The sequence below is a fragment of the Sitophilus oryzae genome, unplaced genomic scaffold, assembly GCF_002938485.1.
Source record: "Sitophilus oryzae breed Bouriz unplaced genomic scaffold, Soryzae_2.0 scaffold_172_pilon_pilon, whole genome shotgun sequence".
Taxonomy (NCBI): domain Eukaryota; kingdom Metazoa; phylum Arthropoda; class Insecta; order Coleoptera; family Curculionidae; genus Sitophilus; species Sitophilus oryzae.
This window is the reverse complement of record NW_022146424.1, coordinates 2,082,313-2,098,849: the sequence shown is the minus strand read 5'-3', so window position 1 is coordinate 2,098,849 and position 16,537 is coordinate 2,082,313. Positions and strand designations below refer to the sequence as shown.

The following is a 16,537-nucleotide window of genomic DNA, read 5'->3' as shown; positions in this document are numbered from 1 at the left end:
TATTTATTCTATAACTGGTTTTGTTTTGAAGTAATAATAAATCAAGAAGGATATTATCTCAAAAATTAACAATTATTATGAAAGTTAAAGAAAAAGACTGTAAAATAGTTAGTTGTACAGGCAGCGGTAGATTTTGATCAAAAATTGAGATAAAAATAAGGAATCTTTTCGTAACTATTTTTTCGAATAACTTTTCGGTAACTGGTAAGAATATAATACATGTTACGTGTAATAAATCAATTACGAAATTCACATAGAATTAACTAATTATACAGGGTGAGTCAATATAAGTGCAAATATTTTCAGGGTTAGTAGATGTCGATAAAAGTAACATATTTTCTCTTTACCGTTTTACAAAAAAATCCAAATTAAAGGAAAATCACAAAACCTCATAGACGTGTTTCTAGGATTGTCAAACCTGTAACCCCTAAAAATATTTGCACTTATTTAAGACTCATCCTGTATAATTTTACTTGCATTTTTGTTTTTTTTTCTTATCTATTTTTATTATAAATATATATTTCTTTGACAATTTTGATAAATAATAATCTTTATCGCCAATGTAAAACAAAACCAACAAATTATTGCGTCTATCTAGTTTCTTGATATATGCTCCTTCCTTACTCTTTTTATTTATACAGGATGAGTTTTCTACGATGTTCTCTATGGGTATCTCGGAAACTACTGGAGATTGCAGTTTTGTGGGGTCATAAATATGCGCCTTTCAGATTTTTAAAAAAGTTCATGGCTTACAAAAAAACAAATTTTGGCTATTTTAAAAATCGTCCCTAATTCCATTAAAATCCATTTTAGACAAAAAGTTTTCAGATAAAAGTTGTAGATAATCACATCCTTAATGAGATTGCTTCCTCCGTTTCTCTCTAAAACCTGTCATTTTTTGCATATGACACAAACTTATGTTTTTTTAAATGGAAACCATAGTTAGACTTCATAAAAAGCCCCATTTTTTAAAGCTTTTCAGCGATATAAGCTACAATATGTTTTTTTTGAAAAATTACTGAGTTATAGCCAATTCTTATCTTTCTTGACTAATTTCACTTAGTTGGTATGGTATTCTTATTATGTTATTTATTTAATTATTATAATTTATGACTTATAAAAAGACAGAATATTTTATTAAACAGTTTTTTACACCTTACATTACACAAACTTAAACTTAAAGAATAATATCAGTGCATACAGTTTAAGTTATTTTAGAAAATATTAAAAAATATACCGGCATAAAAAAATCAAAAATAGATAGGTCAGGTAATCGAGGAGGCCCATGCAATTGGTCCAATCGGGTTTGGCAGTAAAGTCAGTAAAAAAAACATAAGTCAAAAATGACAGACTTTAGAAAAAAAAAATTAGAGAACAATCTCATTAAGGATGTGATTATCTACAACTTTTATATGAAAACATTTTGTCTAAAATATATTATAATGGAATTAGGAACCATTTTTAAAATTGCCAAAATTTGTTTTTTTCGAAATATCTAGAAATCCATGAACTTTTTCAAAAATCTGAAAGGCGCATATTTATGACCTCACAAAACTGCTATTCTTTCCTCATTTACCCGACTCTCTATCTCAAGTAGTTTCCGTGATACCCATAGAGAACATCGTAGAAAACCTGTATGTTCACCGCTGCTAATTGTATATTTTTTCGTACTTATATTTATTGATACCTTGTATATCTCAGTTATAATTAAATCTAGAACATCCTGTACCGATTTAATTATAGTTTTAAATATTCTTCCAGGAAAAACGGGTCGTTCTAGAAAACTTTGCACAATCCTAGTTGGAAAATTGTTTTTCAATTTCGCAATAATAAAAGGCAAAGGAAAGTGGCAAACGCAATCCAGAACAGGGAAAAGTAATTTTCTAAAAAGGCTTATAATTTTCTCGCCATTTCATCTGAATCGCAATTTCCCAGAAACAAAAACTACGCTATATAGTTTTAGCAAGGTTTTAAATTACCCGAGCACGCCTTCTAGATTAGATTACAATAAAGAAAAATAATGGGGATATACCGGGCGAGTCTTAAATAAGTGCAAATATTTTTAGGGTAGTATATCTTAACCCCAGAAAAACGATTTCGAAAATTTAGTTAAAAAACATAATTATTTGTTAATAACATGGCAACATAAGTAGTGAAATATATCGATTATCTTCTTCTTCTTCATGTACCGTCTCCATATCGGAGGTTGGCTATCATCATTGCTATTTTGACCTTGGAAGCTGCGGCCCTAAATAGGTCAGATGACGTGACATTAAACCATTTTCGCAGGTTTCTGAGCTAAGATATTCTTCTCCTTCCAATAGATTTTTTTCCTACAATATTTCCCTGGATTATGAGTTGGAAAATCTCATACTTTGGACCTCTCATGATATGGCCGAGATATTGCAATTTTCTTTTTTTCACTTCCTTGAGGATCTCTACGCTCTTTCTCATTCTTCTCAGAACCTCCACGTTGGTACATGTTCTGTCCATGGTATTCTGAACATCCTACGGTATGCCCACATCTCGAAGGCCTCCAGTTTCCGCTCGCAAAGCTCTTTGAGGGTCCAAGCTTCCATACCATACAAAAAGACTTGGAATACATAACATTTGAGCATACGAGTTCTCAGATTTAGGCTCAAATCGCGGCTACAGAGCATCTTCTTAATCTTCACAAAGGATGCACGGGTCTTCTCAATGCGAATCTTTATTTCTGAACAATAATCCGCGGTGCAGTGGACACTTGTACCCAGGTAGTCATACCTCTCTACTCTTTCGAGCTCCTCCCCTTCCGCGTACAGATGTTCATTGGGAACTTCAGTTTTAGTGACAATCATGTATTTGGTCTTCAGATTGGATGCGAACAGACGCACTTTGATTAAGGTACAGTTCTACTATTATTTCTATACCTCTTGTATCGAGATTTTTTCGTTCTAACGCTTCTATTAGTTGCTTGTCTCTCACTTTATCAAATGCTTTATTATAGTCAATAAAGCAGGCATATACATTTTGATTGACATCAAGGCATCGCTGCATTAAGATATTGTAGGCAAACAAAGTCTCCTTAGTACCGAAACCATTTCTAAAGCCAAACTGAGTATCTGCTATATCTTCTTCTAATTTCCTGTAAATCCTGCGGTGGATGACTTTGAGAAAGATCTTAAGTGTGTGACTCATAAGGCTGATCATGCCGTGTATCTCGATTATATTGTGGATTTATTTGAAAAACGGTAAAGGGGGAGAAAATATGTTTCTTTTATCGATATCCACCAGCCCTGAAAATATTTGTACTTATTTAAGACTCACCCTGTATATAAATTAAGATATAGTTCAAGAAGGTATGCTTGAAAGCCCACATCGTAAGATTTATGGTCAAAATTAAATTATGTTGACTGATAAAATGTTGACAAAAAGGCTGATAAAAATTGATATACAATTAGCAGCATTTATTCTAGATATACATTAGTAAAATATGAGAGATCGACATATCAATTTATGACACAATACCTGTAATTAGATTTGTACGAAGAATCAAAATAATTTTTGAACATTTTAGCTATTAGCTAACTTATCGCCTTAGTAGTTATACGTGGCCAAGTAGTTCTTAAGTGATCAGCCATTGCTGTGAGTGACACAAAGGAAGCTATACAGCAGGCAAAGGTAAAGCTTATTAAAGAAAACTATGTTCAAGTTAGTTGGAAGGTATTTTGATTAGCTTTGGTGTAAATTATTTTCCTATAAAGAAAAGTTGTGTCACTTTGATATTAGCATCATTTTTGTTCGTATATTTTCGAAATAAATCAAGACAAATCTAATACAGATAGTTTATTACAAATTTTACTAATGTTAATCGAACATATAGCACATATCTTTTCGAGTTTATTTTGACTAAACTAATTAAAAATATTTTTTTGTAAAGAAAATAGCGTTTATAAAACTAGTTTTAGAAATGTTCCACCCATAGATAGCCGATTTCGATATAAATTTGTCAAGAAAAATGATCCATTATTTAAAGAGAGAACTTTAGAAAGAGAGTAAATATTCTACTATTAATTTTATTTTATCATTATTGCTTAAATACTCAATACATAAATAAACTGACTTTAAATTACCTATAGGTATTAAGTTCAGAGTAAACCAGTCCTTAGAAAAACCATTGACTACAAAAAACAAAAACGTCTATAGGATTTATCTCTGCAAAAAAGTCTTATGGGTTTTGGCCATTTGCACTGCAAGAAAACCTACAAAATAAAATGGTTATTTTTTGTAAACACTGCTGGCGTTAATCCAACAGAGACCAACTTGTTAACAGTGATTTGCTAATAAACAACGAAGTTTTTATATAAAATATATCCTTAAAATAGATCAGCAACTTTTGATAGCCCTGTATAGATTTAAGGAACCAATACAATTTTTCAGTAAAGTGTATTTCTCTACCTTTAAACTCAGCATAAGAATTAATTCTGAAAAATAATGTACAGGATGTTAATAGACTATTCTATTGTAGCATGCAAATTTAAATATCTTTAAATATCTCAAAAACTAAAGATTTTAAACCTATTTAACCCTTATAATAAATGCCTTTTTTTGGGCCCAAGAATCCAAAAATGATATAAAATACCGGGTGTTCCATAAAAAAATATAACTTTGGTATGGATCTTAGTTCTGAAACACCCTGTATATTTCAAAATAATTTTAAATTGTGCACATTGTCTCCCCACATATACCCATAAAATATTTTGTTTCTACATCTTTCCGTTTTCGTATAATCAACCGAGGCGAATGAGGTGCGCCAACCTGTATATTATGTAGTTATTTAAAACAAGTTTATGCTCGTATATATCAAGGTATTAATACTCTTTACGTTAATGAATAATTCATAATATGTATTCTGAAATCAAATTAATTATGAAGTTTATGGTTGCTAGGGTAATTGAAAGATTCCAAACATTCGATCATTTGTTGTCAACTAATGTCAAATTTGTGCCTCAACTCTTGTAAAATGATGGAAAGTGATCTCATTTTTATCTATATCTTAATACAATTAAGCGGCACGGTGGATGGAACTCCAGTACCGGTAGTGGAGGGTTATATAGAAGACTCTTTACAAAATAAAACGAGTATTGCAGGTCACATTTTATCCAGAACCTCAGCGGATACTACCATTGCTTCTAGTCTTGGTACAAGATTCACGTCAGAGATAACTTCTACTTGTACAACAGCTATAAATGAAATTGGCCATGGAATAACTTATTCCAATTGTAATTTCACTAATTGTACCGGGTGGCCAACTAAGAATGGACGCCGGCTGTATCTTAGAAACTACTTATCGTATAACTTTGGGAAAAAAATTCTTATAAGTAAATGAGAAATACCAAGAGAAATCGCTGGAAATTATTTTCAAGTTCGAAAAATGTCCGCTAGCGGGCGTTTCGCTGATAGCCAATCAGAAAACAGGGTTTTTCTCAAAAAAATATAAAATACAAGTGAAATCAAGGACGAACTTGGATTAATAGCTAAATGACGTTACATGAAATAAACCCCTAGTTTTCGGCCATACGAAATTTGGCCGTTTTCTGTTAAAAACAATATGGCGGCACAAAATTCCTAGAAATTTTAATAAAATTATTGATTGTCCGACATTTTAATCTGAGAACCTACGTATAATTAACGAAGAAATTCGTAAAAATTATATGGATGGACGATAATGTTACATAAACACGTTTAAAAATTTATGACGTCATCTTTTTTAAGAAAACGCCAGAAATTCAGATGCATGAAAACTGAACTTAAACGTTTTGATATTTTGACGTAACTACTTTACCTCTCTTTGTTTCCTAGCCTACTACTACAATTTTTAGACCATATAATCCTAAGCGGCAGCCTAACATAATTTGTTCTCTTAATATCTCCGATTAGAGACAAGATAGAAAATGGCGGTTTACGCTGATATTTTGGAAATTTTGTGCTCTATTTAAATGCGTAAGCAGAAATATAGCCTCCTATTTAATTTTTTTATGCAAAAGCGTAATATCTGTTATGATGTCAAAAAGCGCCCTCTAGCTACCACGAAAAAAATGATGCAAACAAAATTTATACTGGGGATCATTAAGGAAGAAAAGCTCTTTTAAACGAGCCCTAGTTTGTTTAAATCGGTTAACCTAAACCAGAGTTATCCTTATTTTAATAAAAGCAAGTTTAACCTTCCCCCACCACTTTATTTTATGAGATAGAGCAAAACACTATATATCAAAAAAATTACAAATTTCTCGATGATTACAATAGTAACATTTAAAATGCCTGTTCACCTGCATATTTTTGAGAAAAGCCCTGTTTTCTGATTGGCTATCAGGGAAACGCCCCCTAGCTGACATTTTTCGACCTTAAAAATAATTTCCAGTGATTTCTATTGGTCGATTTACTTATTGGCATTTTTTTCCCAAAGTTATACGATATATAGTTTCTGAGATACAGCCAGCGTCCATTCTTAATTGGCCACCCGGTACCTTTAATTTGAGTAAATAATTATTTTACGTTGACTTGATTTTTCTTATTTTTTTTTCAATTATTGCTTGAGTGTTAAAAGTAAATCACGTGACTTACTTTTAGCACCAGTGCTTAAAGTAAATGACTTTTACCATCAGTGACATAATGTCACATTTTAGGCACTGACATGCGTTAAATGTTGCATTTGCGTTAAAAATTACATTTTTACTGACGTTTATAGAAAAAAATAATTATTTTATTTTGTAGGTTCTCTTACAGTGTAAGTGGCAAAATACACATAGGACTTTTTTGAAAGAAACACAGTTTTAATCGTTCCATTTTACATTAAAAATTATCTGAATATTCTGACATAACGATGAAGTAAAAAATAAAATGTTATATACAGGGTGATCCGAATAGTATTCCGGAAACTTCAGCAGCATATTCTGCAGATAAAAATAAGTAAAAAAGTGCGTATAAATGTATGTCCTAAAATGCTTAGTTTCGGAGATACAGGGTGTAGAAGTTTCATTTTTATTTCTGAAGTAAAATTAATATTTGGATGAAAATTAGTTTCTGGGAGTTTTTTGAATGAGAAATTTGATTTTTATGTCAATATGATTCCTACTTGTAGGGGGCGCCGCCTGTATAAAACTACCGAGTAAAGAAATATACATTTACGACATTTTTTATGTAAAAAAGATCTTTTGGCAAAACTCGCTACCAGTAATGGTTCTCGAGATATTTGGAATCGAAGTTATCAATACCTGTCATTATTGACATAAATAATTAAACATGTTGACTAAATACCGTATGATCGAAAAAAAACGGCGTCCAGTTGGCTGGGAAAAGACGATCGATGACATTTCCCATATAAATTTACATATAAAATAACAGCAATCTTCATTTCATAGCCATCGTTGACGCCGTTTTTATTCGATCATACGATAGTTATTAGACTGAAACCATAAATTTGATTTTTTTTTGTGCCAAAAGATCAACGGTAACTGTTTTATCATAATTTTTCGAAGAAAAATTCATGATTCATTTAAAAAAATAAAAATTCCCAAATTTATCATTTTTGTTAGTGTAGCACAAGACAAGAATTGTCTTGAAAATCAATTTCTTGTCTTGTCTTGAAATTCAAGACAAGAAATTTTCAGAGTCTTGTCTTGCAGATTTTTTGAATGGCAAAGTCTTGTCTCGAAAAATTTTACAATCTAACAAAAAAGTAATAATATTTCTATATTTTATTTCATAGAAAGCGGTCGTATATAAAATGTAATACGGAAAAATGAACAACAACGATGCTAATTTTAGCAAAAAAAATTTTAACGGACCGTAAACGAACTACGTCAACTCGCCCGTTTGACAAAACAGGAGTCATTACGAAATAAAAACTGAATAATAATAAGTAAGGTTAAGTTCATTTTTTAGTTCTAGTTGTTAATTCTTGTTAGTTTATTATGTTCTATTTTGGTTACCCGTTTGTTACTTTTATTTTTTATGGTATTTGTTTTACTTTTTTATTATGGAAGATTGGTTGGAAAAGTTTGGACACAGGGTATACGGAACGGTCATGCTATTTGCGCTATTTGATACTACTTTTTGTTCGCGCAGCAATTTCGTGCATGAGAAGTAGTACCAAATAGCGTGCTCCACGAACCCACCATTAGTTTCAACTATCATTAGTTTTTTTTTATAATACCATTATACCAATATAATTTTGTGTATAATACCAATTACCAATATACGGTTTGTTGCCTCGACTTTATTTTATTTCATTCTCAACTCTAAAACACTGGCTATGATAGAAAAAAAACATTGGTCAGTATTAATGCCGGGTTTATACAACATTTGCATAAGTCGTAATCATAATCACAGTCTTAATCATCGTCATAATCACAACGCAATTTTAATGTGCGTTTATAGAACATTGTCATAATCATAATTTTTATATCAGTGAAGTTGGGTAACATAATTAAGGTAACATAAAGGCTAAGTTCATGGTAGATGTCAACAGGTTTATAGGAAGTTTTAGTTTAACTTTTATGATTATGACTATGACTGTGATTGCGACTATGTAAATGTTGTATAAACCCGGCATAACTTGCGCAAAGACCTAATTATCACTTAAAAAAATCTATCATTTCTAACTTTCAAGAAATCTTGAATTCAAGAAATCTTGCAAGACTCTTGAAATTTCTTGCATATTAATTATACATTAATTCAAGACAAGAAATTTTGAAAGTCTTGTCTTGAATTTCTTTCAAGAGTCTTGGTCTTGCAAGACTTTTTCAAGACTCTTGTGCAACACTAATTTTAGTCAAGCAACTATCGACTCAACATGTTTATTTTTTGCCAATAATGACATGTATTGACTATTTCCATTCTAAATATCTTGAGAACGGTTGCCCGTAGCGATTTTTATCAAGAGACATTTTTTACGTAAAAAATCACGGAAATGTATATTTCTTTATACAGTAGTTTTATACAGGTACGGACGAAACATTATTATTCTTCAAAATAATTTTACGCATGTAGGTGGCGCTCTCTACAAATAGGAGTCATATTGACATCAAAATCAAATTTTTCATGTCAAAAAACTCCCGAACACCAATTTTCATCCAAATATTGACGCTACTTCAGAAATTATTTGGAAAAAATCGAAATAAAATTGAAACTTCTACACCCAGTATCTCCGAAACTAAGTATTTTAGGACATACATTTATGCGAACTTTTGTTATCGTTTAACAAATAGCCTTTGAGACAACGTTTTTCATGATATTTATTGTCACCCTCTGGGCGATTATCGTCTTACTAGAAGAACACATTGTTGTCAAGTTGTGATGGTTTCTTTATGATTCACTTGTTTCACCTCAAATCTACATTTAAAAATGATACTGTGTGAATCCCGCTTTACACCTTGAATAACAAACCATTTTTCTTGACTTTTTCGGCATACTATTCGTTAAAAAAAAACTTTCAATATCTATAGTCCCACAACTCCCACCCAAACACTCACTGTAACCCACCGCGATTTCCCTTCACCAGTTTGAGCAACAACAACAACAGTAAATCACAAGTAAACGTCTTGTTGTCACACACGCAGTTCCTCCATGTTCGTGTTCTGTTTCGAATTCATTTGAGTGTTCTTCTTTGTCAACGTGCCCGTGTTGATCAGCTGTATGCTGTGCGTCGACAGCAACGGCTGATTTTCCTGCACGCTGCGCGAACTCAGAGTGTTCACGTTGCTCTTCCCGCCCACTTTCGGCGGGGGAGGCGCGTGACGTGGCAACGTCGCGTTGTTCTGAGGTAAGTCGGCGAATTCGGGAGGGGGGAGTTGATGGTGCGAGTGATGGTGACCCAGGATGGTGGCGGGGTCACCTTTGACCCCAATGATGCTGGATTCGAGGTCGCCGCAGATGTTGTTGGGCATTTGGCCGTTTTCGTTGCGTTTTTTGGGTTGGTGCGAGCCGTTTTCGTTCATGCGCGTCTTGTCCCTTTGGTAGTAGACGCCGGCGAAGATGAGTACGTTGAGGATGAGTAGGGAACATCCAATGGCTATCGTTACGCTGAGTGCGGTGGAGTAGGCGGCGAAACCGTCTTCTACCGGGTGTTGTGTTGTACTAAGGCCACCTAAAATAAATAATCACTTTATTTCTGTATTTCTTGCAGTTATCAGTGATATAGTTAGGTAATCCTAGACAAATAATACTGTATGGTCCAGAAAAAATTGCGTCAAAGACGGCTGGGGAATAACAATAGATGATAAAATAAAAATATGTGTTCTTGAATTTTAAACTACTACATTTGACTTATACAAAAATCAAGAAAAAGTACGGGAAGTATGAAAACTACCCCCAACCCTAAATTTAGTATAAATATTTTTCAACTCTACCGACGGCGACGACCGATTTTTTTTTGTAAAATGGTCCTTCTAGTATTTAATACATTTTTTGTCACTTGTAAAAAAGCGTCAACGCACATACTTTTTAAGGAAAAAAAAATATTTTTCCGAAGCTGATTTCCAAATATGTTTTTTATCACATCAAGCTATGGAGGCGCCTAAAATCTATTATGCTCTAATTAATCTAGTTGGCGAAAATATGAAGTTTTATGTTAGTATCACAAATTATATTTCAAAATAAGTCATAAAAAACTTAAGAAAATTAATAAATTTTAAATTAATTGACGTTTGGGTTTATCCTTTATTGATGTCCTTTAACGGACAAACGAAGCACTTTTGTATAAAAGTAAATTATGTCCAATTAAATTATTTTGATTCATAAAATACGTAGTTCTTCTATGTCCACGGAATATCGGAACCCCTGTATATTTTGTAAGGTCTGCTTTGGAATAGTACATTTTCCAATTTTTTTTTCTCAAAAACTATACAATGTGGCATTTTTTTACAAGAGGCAAAATATGTAGTAATTTGTAATTTTTTTTTAAGTTGGAAAATATTTACACTAACATTTCTGTAGGGGTAGTTTTTACCCTTCCCGTGCTTTTTCTTCATTTTTGTGAATGTTAAAGCAATTAGCTAAACATAGTCACCAAAAGTCTCATTCAAATCGGAATGAAAGGGCTTTTAAAATATCTTAAAAAATGTGTTTATTTTTTAAAGTTATGTCCTCTAGCGGACAAACGAAGCACTTTTGTATAGAGGTAAATTGTGTCCAATGAACCTATTTTGATTCGAAAAAAAAAACGTAGTAGTTCTATGTCCAAGGAATATTAGGACACCCTGTATAATGTAATTGTTATATTTTCTATATTAATAATTCATAATAACGTAATCCTAACTAACTGAAACCCCAAATACGTCAGTTTTCTTTAAAATTCAATTAGACCACCTCACAGTTGTTTGATTAACAAGTTAAGGTATTGAAGTTTTTGGTTTGACACATTTTAAGTTTTTTTGGTTTCTTTACATTTTGATTTTTTTATACTGAATGATGAAATTACCTAATTGAAATTATTTCTTTCTTGAAATACCTAATACACAATACAGTTTTAAATGAATGTTCATATGTAAAAAAAGAACCAGTAAAAATAAATTATAAGGCACATTTGCTACGTTAAATTTACAACTTAAAAAACAAGACTATAAAATAAGCGAAAAAATATATAAAAGTAAAGTTGCTTTAAATTTAAAGCTCCAATTTACATAATAAACTCACTGCAAATCCCTTGGTAGTTATTTACAATGACCAGGGAGTTAAGCTGTGCTCGTACCGTTTCAGGTTTTTATCTCCATTTTACTTGGTATATTTTTTATTTTTGACCACCGAATATAATATAAAAACTAACTGCAATTTGTTAATTTAAACTTGTTCAGATTCTTAAAATTTTTGGGAAAATATGAATAAATTGTTAAGGATATCTTTATTAGTTTTAGTAACTAATACTCAATACAACTGTGCTCTTCGTCACTCATCATTTATTATAAAAATATAAAAATCTTTTTAAGTATGTATCACCATCATCATTTTCAGCTAATTCAACCATTTCCAATATGGTGTAGCCTCTTTCACATATTTAGATACTCTCTTTGTAATTGGGACCATTGTTGTCTATTGTTGGCTATGCGAGCCCAAGTTATCTCTGCTACTTTCCTAATATCATGGTCCCATCTCGAGTTTGGTTTTCCTCTATGTCTCTTAATTCCTCGTGGGTACCATGTTATAATTTTTGTAGTTTATCTGTTGTCCATCCTTGTTACCAGGTGTCCTGCCCATTGTCAATTGAGGGATTTGATTCTGTGGATGACATCTATTACCTCGGTCTTTTGTCGTATCCACTCTATTCTTTTACGGTCTCTCTTGGTCACTCCCAGCATATTTCGTTCCATTTAGCGTTGTGCGACCTGCAGTTTCCTTACAAGATCCGTTTTAAGTATTCAAGTTTCACATGTATAGGTCATCACTGGCAGTACACATTGGTCGAATGTTTCTTCCATAAGTACTCCATGCCAACTTAATTCTTTGGTTGATTTCTGGTAGTAGAGATCCCGAGCTGTGTACTAGTTGTCCCAAATATACTAAGTGACATTGAAAATAGAACACCCACTAAAAATTGTTTCATTTTAAGAATGTTTTGCACATGAATGTAGGTTGACAAAAAGCGTAAATGATCAAAATTTGGAGTGAAAACATTGGCTCGTTACCTTGTCCTTGTTAATAATGTGTTGGACCACCTCGATTTTCTACACATTCGTTGAGTCGTCTGGGCATGGAACTAATCAGATGATTTATGTCTTCTTGCGGTATTTCATCCCATGCTAACTGTATCTCATGCCGAAAATCTTCTAGTGTCTGAGGAGGATGCGGTAAGTTTGTCAGTCTCCTACCCATGATATCCCATACATGTTCAATTGGTGAGAGATCTGGAGACCTTGGTGGCCAGGGTAGGAGATTACTTGAGCATTATGTAAGTGGTTCACAGTTAATCTAGCAACATGGGGACGGGCATTATCTTTTTGAAGTATAGGATCGTGGAGCGTTCGTAAGTATGGTAAGAGATGAGCTTCCACAATTTCCTCAATATAGCGTTGGGCTGTCATATTACCTCGAACAAATACTAGAGGTGACCTACTATCATATGCGATTGTTCCCCAAACCATAACTCCTACAATTTAGTTTACGTGCCTCTCCATGAAAAACTGTGGATTTCGCCTTTCTCCACGGTATCTTCTCACTCGTGCCCGACCGTCGTGCATTCCCAAACAGAATCGCGACTCATCACTAAAAACGATAGCATTCCATTCTGCGCCCCATTCTTGTGGGGTCTGCACCACTCTAGACGTTGTCGTCGATGTTCAGGGGTAAAACCCAATGAGGCCGAAAAGAAAGCAGCCCAAAAGACCGTATTCGTCGGTAAACAGACAATTGGCAACAGTGCAAACACTTCTATGGACTCTATCAGCAATGTCTCGAAATGCGACCCTACAATCCGACCCCTATCAAAATCACTGAGTTGTCTAAAATCGGCACGTCTACGTATTCTAGGCATTATAATAAACTCAGAAAATCACCTGAAACAAGTCTGTAGCAGAATAAGTAACAAACTGTGCGAAAGCCGGGTTTATATTGGATGACTGAAATTTTAATATAAACATGTATAGCACAAAAACTAGTGTGTTGTAAATCATTTCTTATCCATACAATAATAAACATGCTTACAAACATTCATTAAAATTAAATAATATTTAGTGTGTGTTCTATTTTCAATGTCACTTAGTATATATGTATTCTGCTACTATTTTCAGTGCTGTGTTATTTTTAGAATGTCTTTTCTATTCACTAGTTCGTTGTATGTTATTTTAGTTTTTCATCTAATTTATTCTAATTCATTTTGAGGCCCACTTTATTGCTGACTGTATTTAGTTTGTTAATTTGTGCTTGTAGTTCTTCAAGTTTATTGGCAATTAGGATTATGTCATCAGCGAGTCTTACATGGTTGAGATATTCTCCATTTACTTTTAATACTTTGTTAGTCCAGTCCAGTTGACGAAAGATTTTTTCTAGTGCTGCTATAAACTGCTTTGGGAATATCGCGTCTCCCTGTCGTACTCATTTGCCAGTTGGGAACTCTGGGGTTGCTTTATACATCATTACTCTTGCTTTGGCTTCTTTGTATATGTAGGCGAGAGTAGGCTTTCTATATAAGGCCTGGCAAAACCTTGTTTTTTTTCTAGGGCTTCTATTATTGCCTTAGGATATATCGAGTCGAAAGTCTTCTTAAAGCCTATAAAGACTATGACTAGTGTAAGTTCTGCTGAAAGTATGTATAAAAACGATAAATACCAAATAAAACTTCAGGAATCAGCAAATTTAAAACGAAAATACCCAAAGAAATGAAAAATAACAATCAGCTGACACACAGTCTTATTACTTAGGTCAGTTCTTTTGATTCGCGATTCTAGGCTTGTTTCGAAATCACCTTGACAAATCCGATTCACGAACGATTCCAATGCTGGTTGGAATGCATTTTTTCTACTGGGCATAAGCGTAACCGTACCCAGAACGGTTCTCTGTTATGTTGTAACGAACCTAAAATAAGGCTATGCCTATTGACGTGACGTCAGACGTAGCGAGTTTATTCTTCTTCTTCTTTATGTACTGTCTCCATATCGGAGGTTGGCTATCATCATTGCTATTTTGACCTTGGAAGCTGCGGCCCTAAATAGGTCAGATGACGTGACATTAAACCATTTTCGCAGGTTTCTGAGCCAGGATATTCTTCTGAACATTGAGTGTCAGACCATATTCTCGACTAGTTGTGATGACTTTATTTAACATATTCTGAAGGTCTTGCATGTTTTCAGCGAGAAGGATTGTATCGTCCGCGTAGCGCAAATTGTTCAGTGGTATGCCGTTAACTAGTATTCCACCAGCATCATTTTCGAGGGCTTTGTTAAAGATTTCCTCTGAGTAGACGTTGAAAAGGAGTGGTGAAAGAACACATACCTGTCTAACTCCTCGTTTAATATCCACTGCTCTTGTCAGTTCAGATTGGACGCGAACAGACGCACTTTGATTAAGGTACAGTTTTACTATTATTTGTAACTCTCTTGTATCGAGATTTTTTCGTTCTAACGCTTCTATTAGTTGCTTGTGTCTTACTTTATCGAATGTTTTGATTGATATCAAGGCATCGCTGCATTAAGACATTGTAGGCAAACAAAGCCTCCCTAGTACCGAAACCATTTCTAAAGCCAAACTGAGTATCTGCTATATCTTCTTCTAATTTTCTGTAAATCCTGCGGTGGATGACTTTGAGAAAGATCTTAAGTGTGTGAAAGATCTTAATCTCATAAGGCTGATCGTGCGGTGTTCTTCACATTTTTTGGCATTATGCTTCTTTGGAATTGGACAAACGTCGACTGGAGCCATTCCTTTGGTATCATCCCTGTTTCGTAGATCTTATTAAATAGAGAAGTGATAGCACCTGAGCGCATCTGCAGGTAGATCGTCAGGGCAAGGCGCTTTCCCATCTTTGGCTGCTTTTATTGCCGCTTGCACTTCTTCCTTTAAAATAGATGGCCCCATTTCAATGTTAATGCTGGTAGTGATTTCTTCTCTTTGGTCGTTGAAAAGGGTTTCGATTTTATTATTTTATTGTTTCGCCAGTTTATTATTCTTACCTAATTCTTCTACTCTTTCTGTCGAGTCTGCCGAGCCCATGGTGGCCAATATCGCAGTCCCGTTACCGAAAAGTGTCCTTATTTCTGGACTCTCTGTGGTGGGCAATTTGCGAGGGTTGAGGGACGGAAGTTTGGGCAGTGGTTCGTCGTCATCTGTCAGTTCGTGATGAGAAGAGGGAACGTCGTCACCGCCTGGTTTGTGTAGGTCTGGAACCAGGTTCAACCAGAAAGACAGCCTGTGGGCTCTGTAGTGGTTCTTCAGCTTGGGTTTGGTATCTGAAATAATAAGATGTACATTATGTTTAGGGTTCCGTAGCTCAAAAGGGACAAAAATTATATAGGAACTTATAGAATCATTTTATTGTTTGTATGTTACCTGCGTTTGTTGCCTTTATCAAACTAAAGAAACTTTTTTGATTCAGTCCAATATAAATAAATGTAATGCTCAGGCATTGGTAGAGGTTAGTAATGTATGGCTATCGCTTCTTTGATTTTAATGAACATAATATAGAGAAACATAACATAAGTAAAAATTAAAAACAAATAAAAAATAATCATACACAGAAAATTTGAGGCTTTTTGGTTTTACCTGATTAATTAATTGTGATAAGGTAGTTAATTGTTGATTATGAAGTTTAACTTGATATAATGTCATTTTAACAGAACGTCAACGGTTTTTATAGACGTATCTCTTGAAAAAATCTAAAGTGTTCTTGAATAGTTGTGTTCAGGGGCGGAAAAGTGAAATAGCAAAAGCGGTTCCACCGTTTCCACGGAAATCTCAAATAAAATTGTTCCAGCCCTAGCTACCAGGTGGTAGTGCAATTAATTTTTAGGTTAAGAAGTTGCTACTAGTTATTGCCAGATGGAGGTAAATCAGAATTTTTTTGTAGTTTCCA

General features: G+C 33.7%; 1 protein-coding gene across 1 annotated transcript in view; it reads right to left on the bottom strand.

Annotated features, from left to right (window-relative positions):
- Positions 1–9,587: 9,587 nt before the first annotated feature.
- Positions 9,588–16,537, bottom strand: part of LOC115881551 (neuroligin-1) — a 198,924-nt gene continuing 191,974 nt past the window's right edge. The window contains exons 9-10 of the mRNA XM_030899090.1: positions 15,639–15,914; positions 9,588–10,126 (exon numbers count right to left, since the gene is read on the bottom strand). Of these exons, the coding sequence (XP_030754950.1) occupies positions 9,588–10,126; positions 15,639–15,914 (815 nt within the window). The remainder of the gene's footprint in view (positions 10,127–15,638; positions 15,915–16,537) is intronic.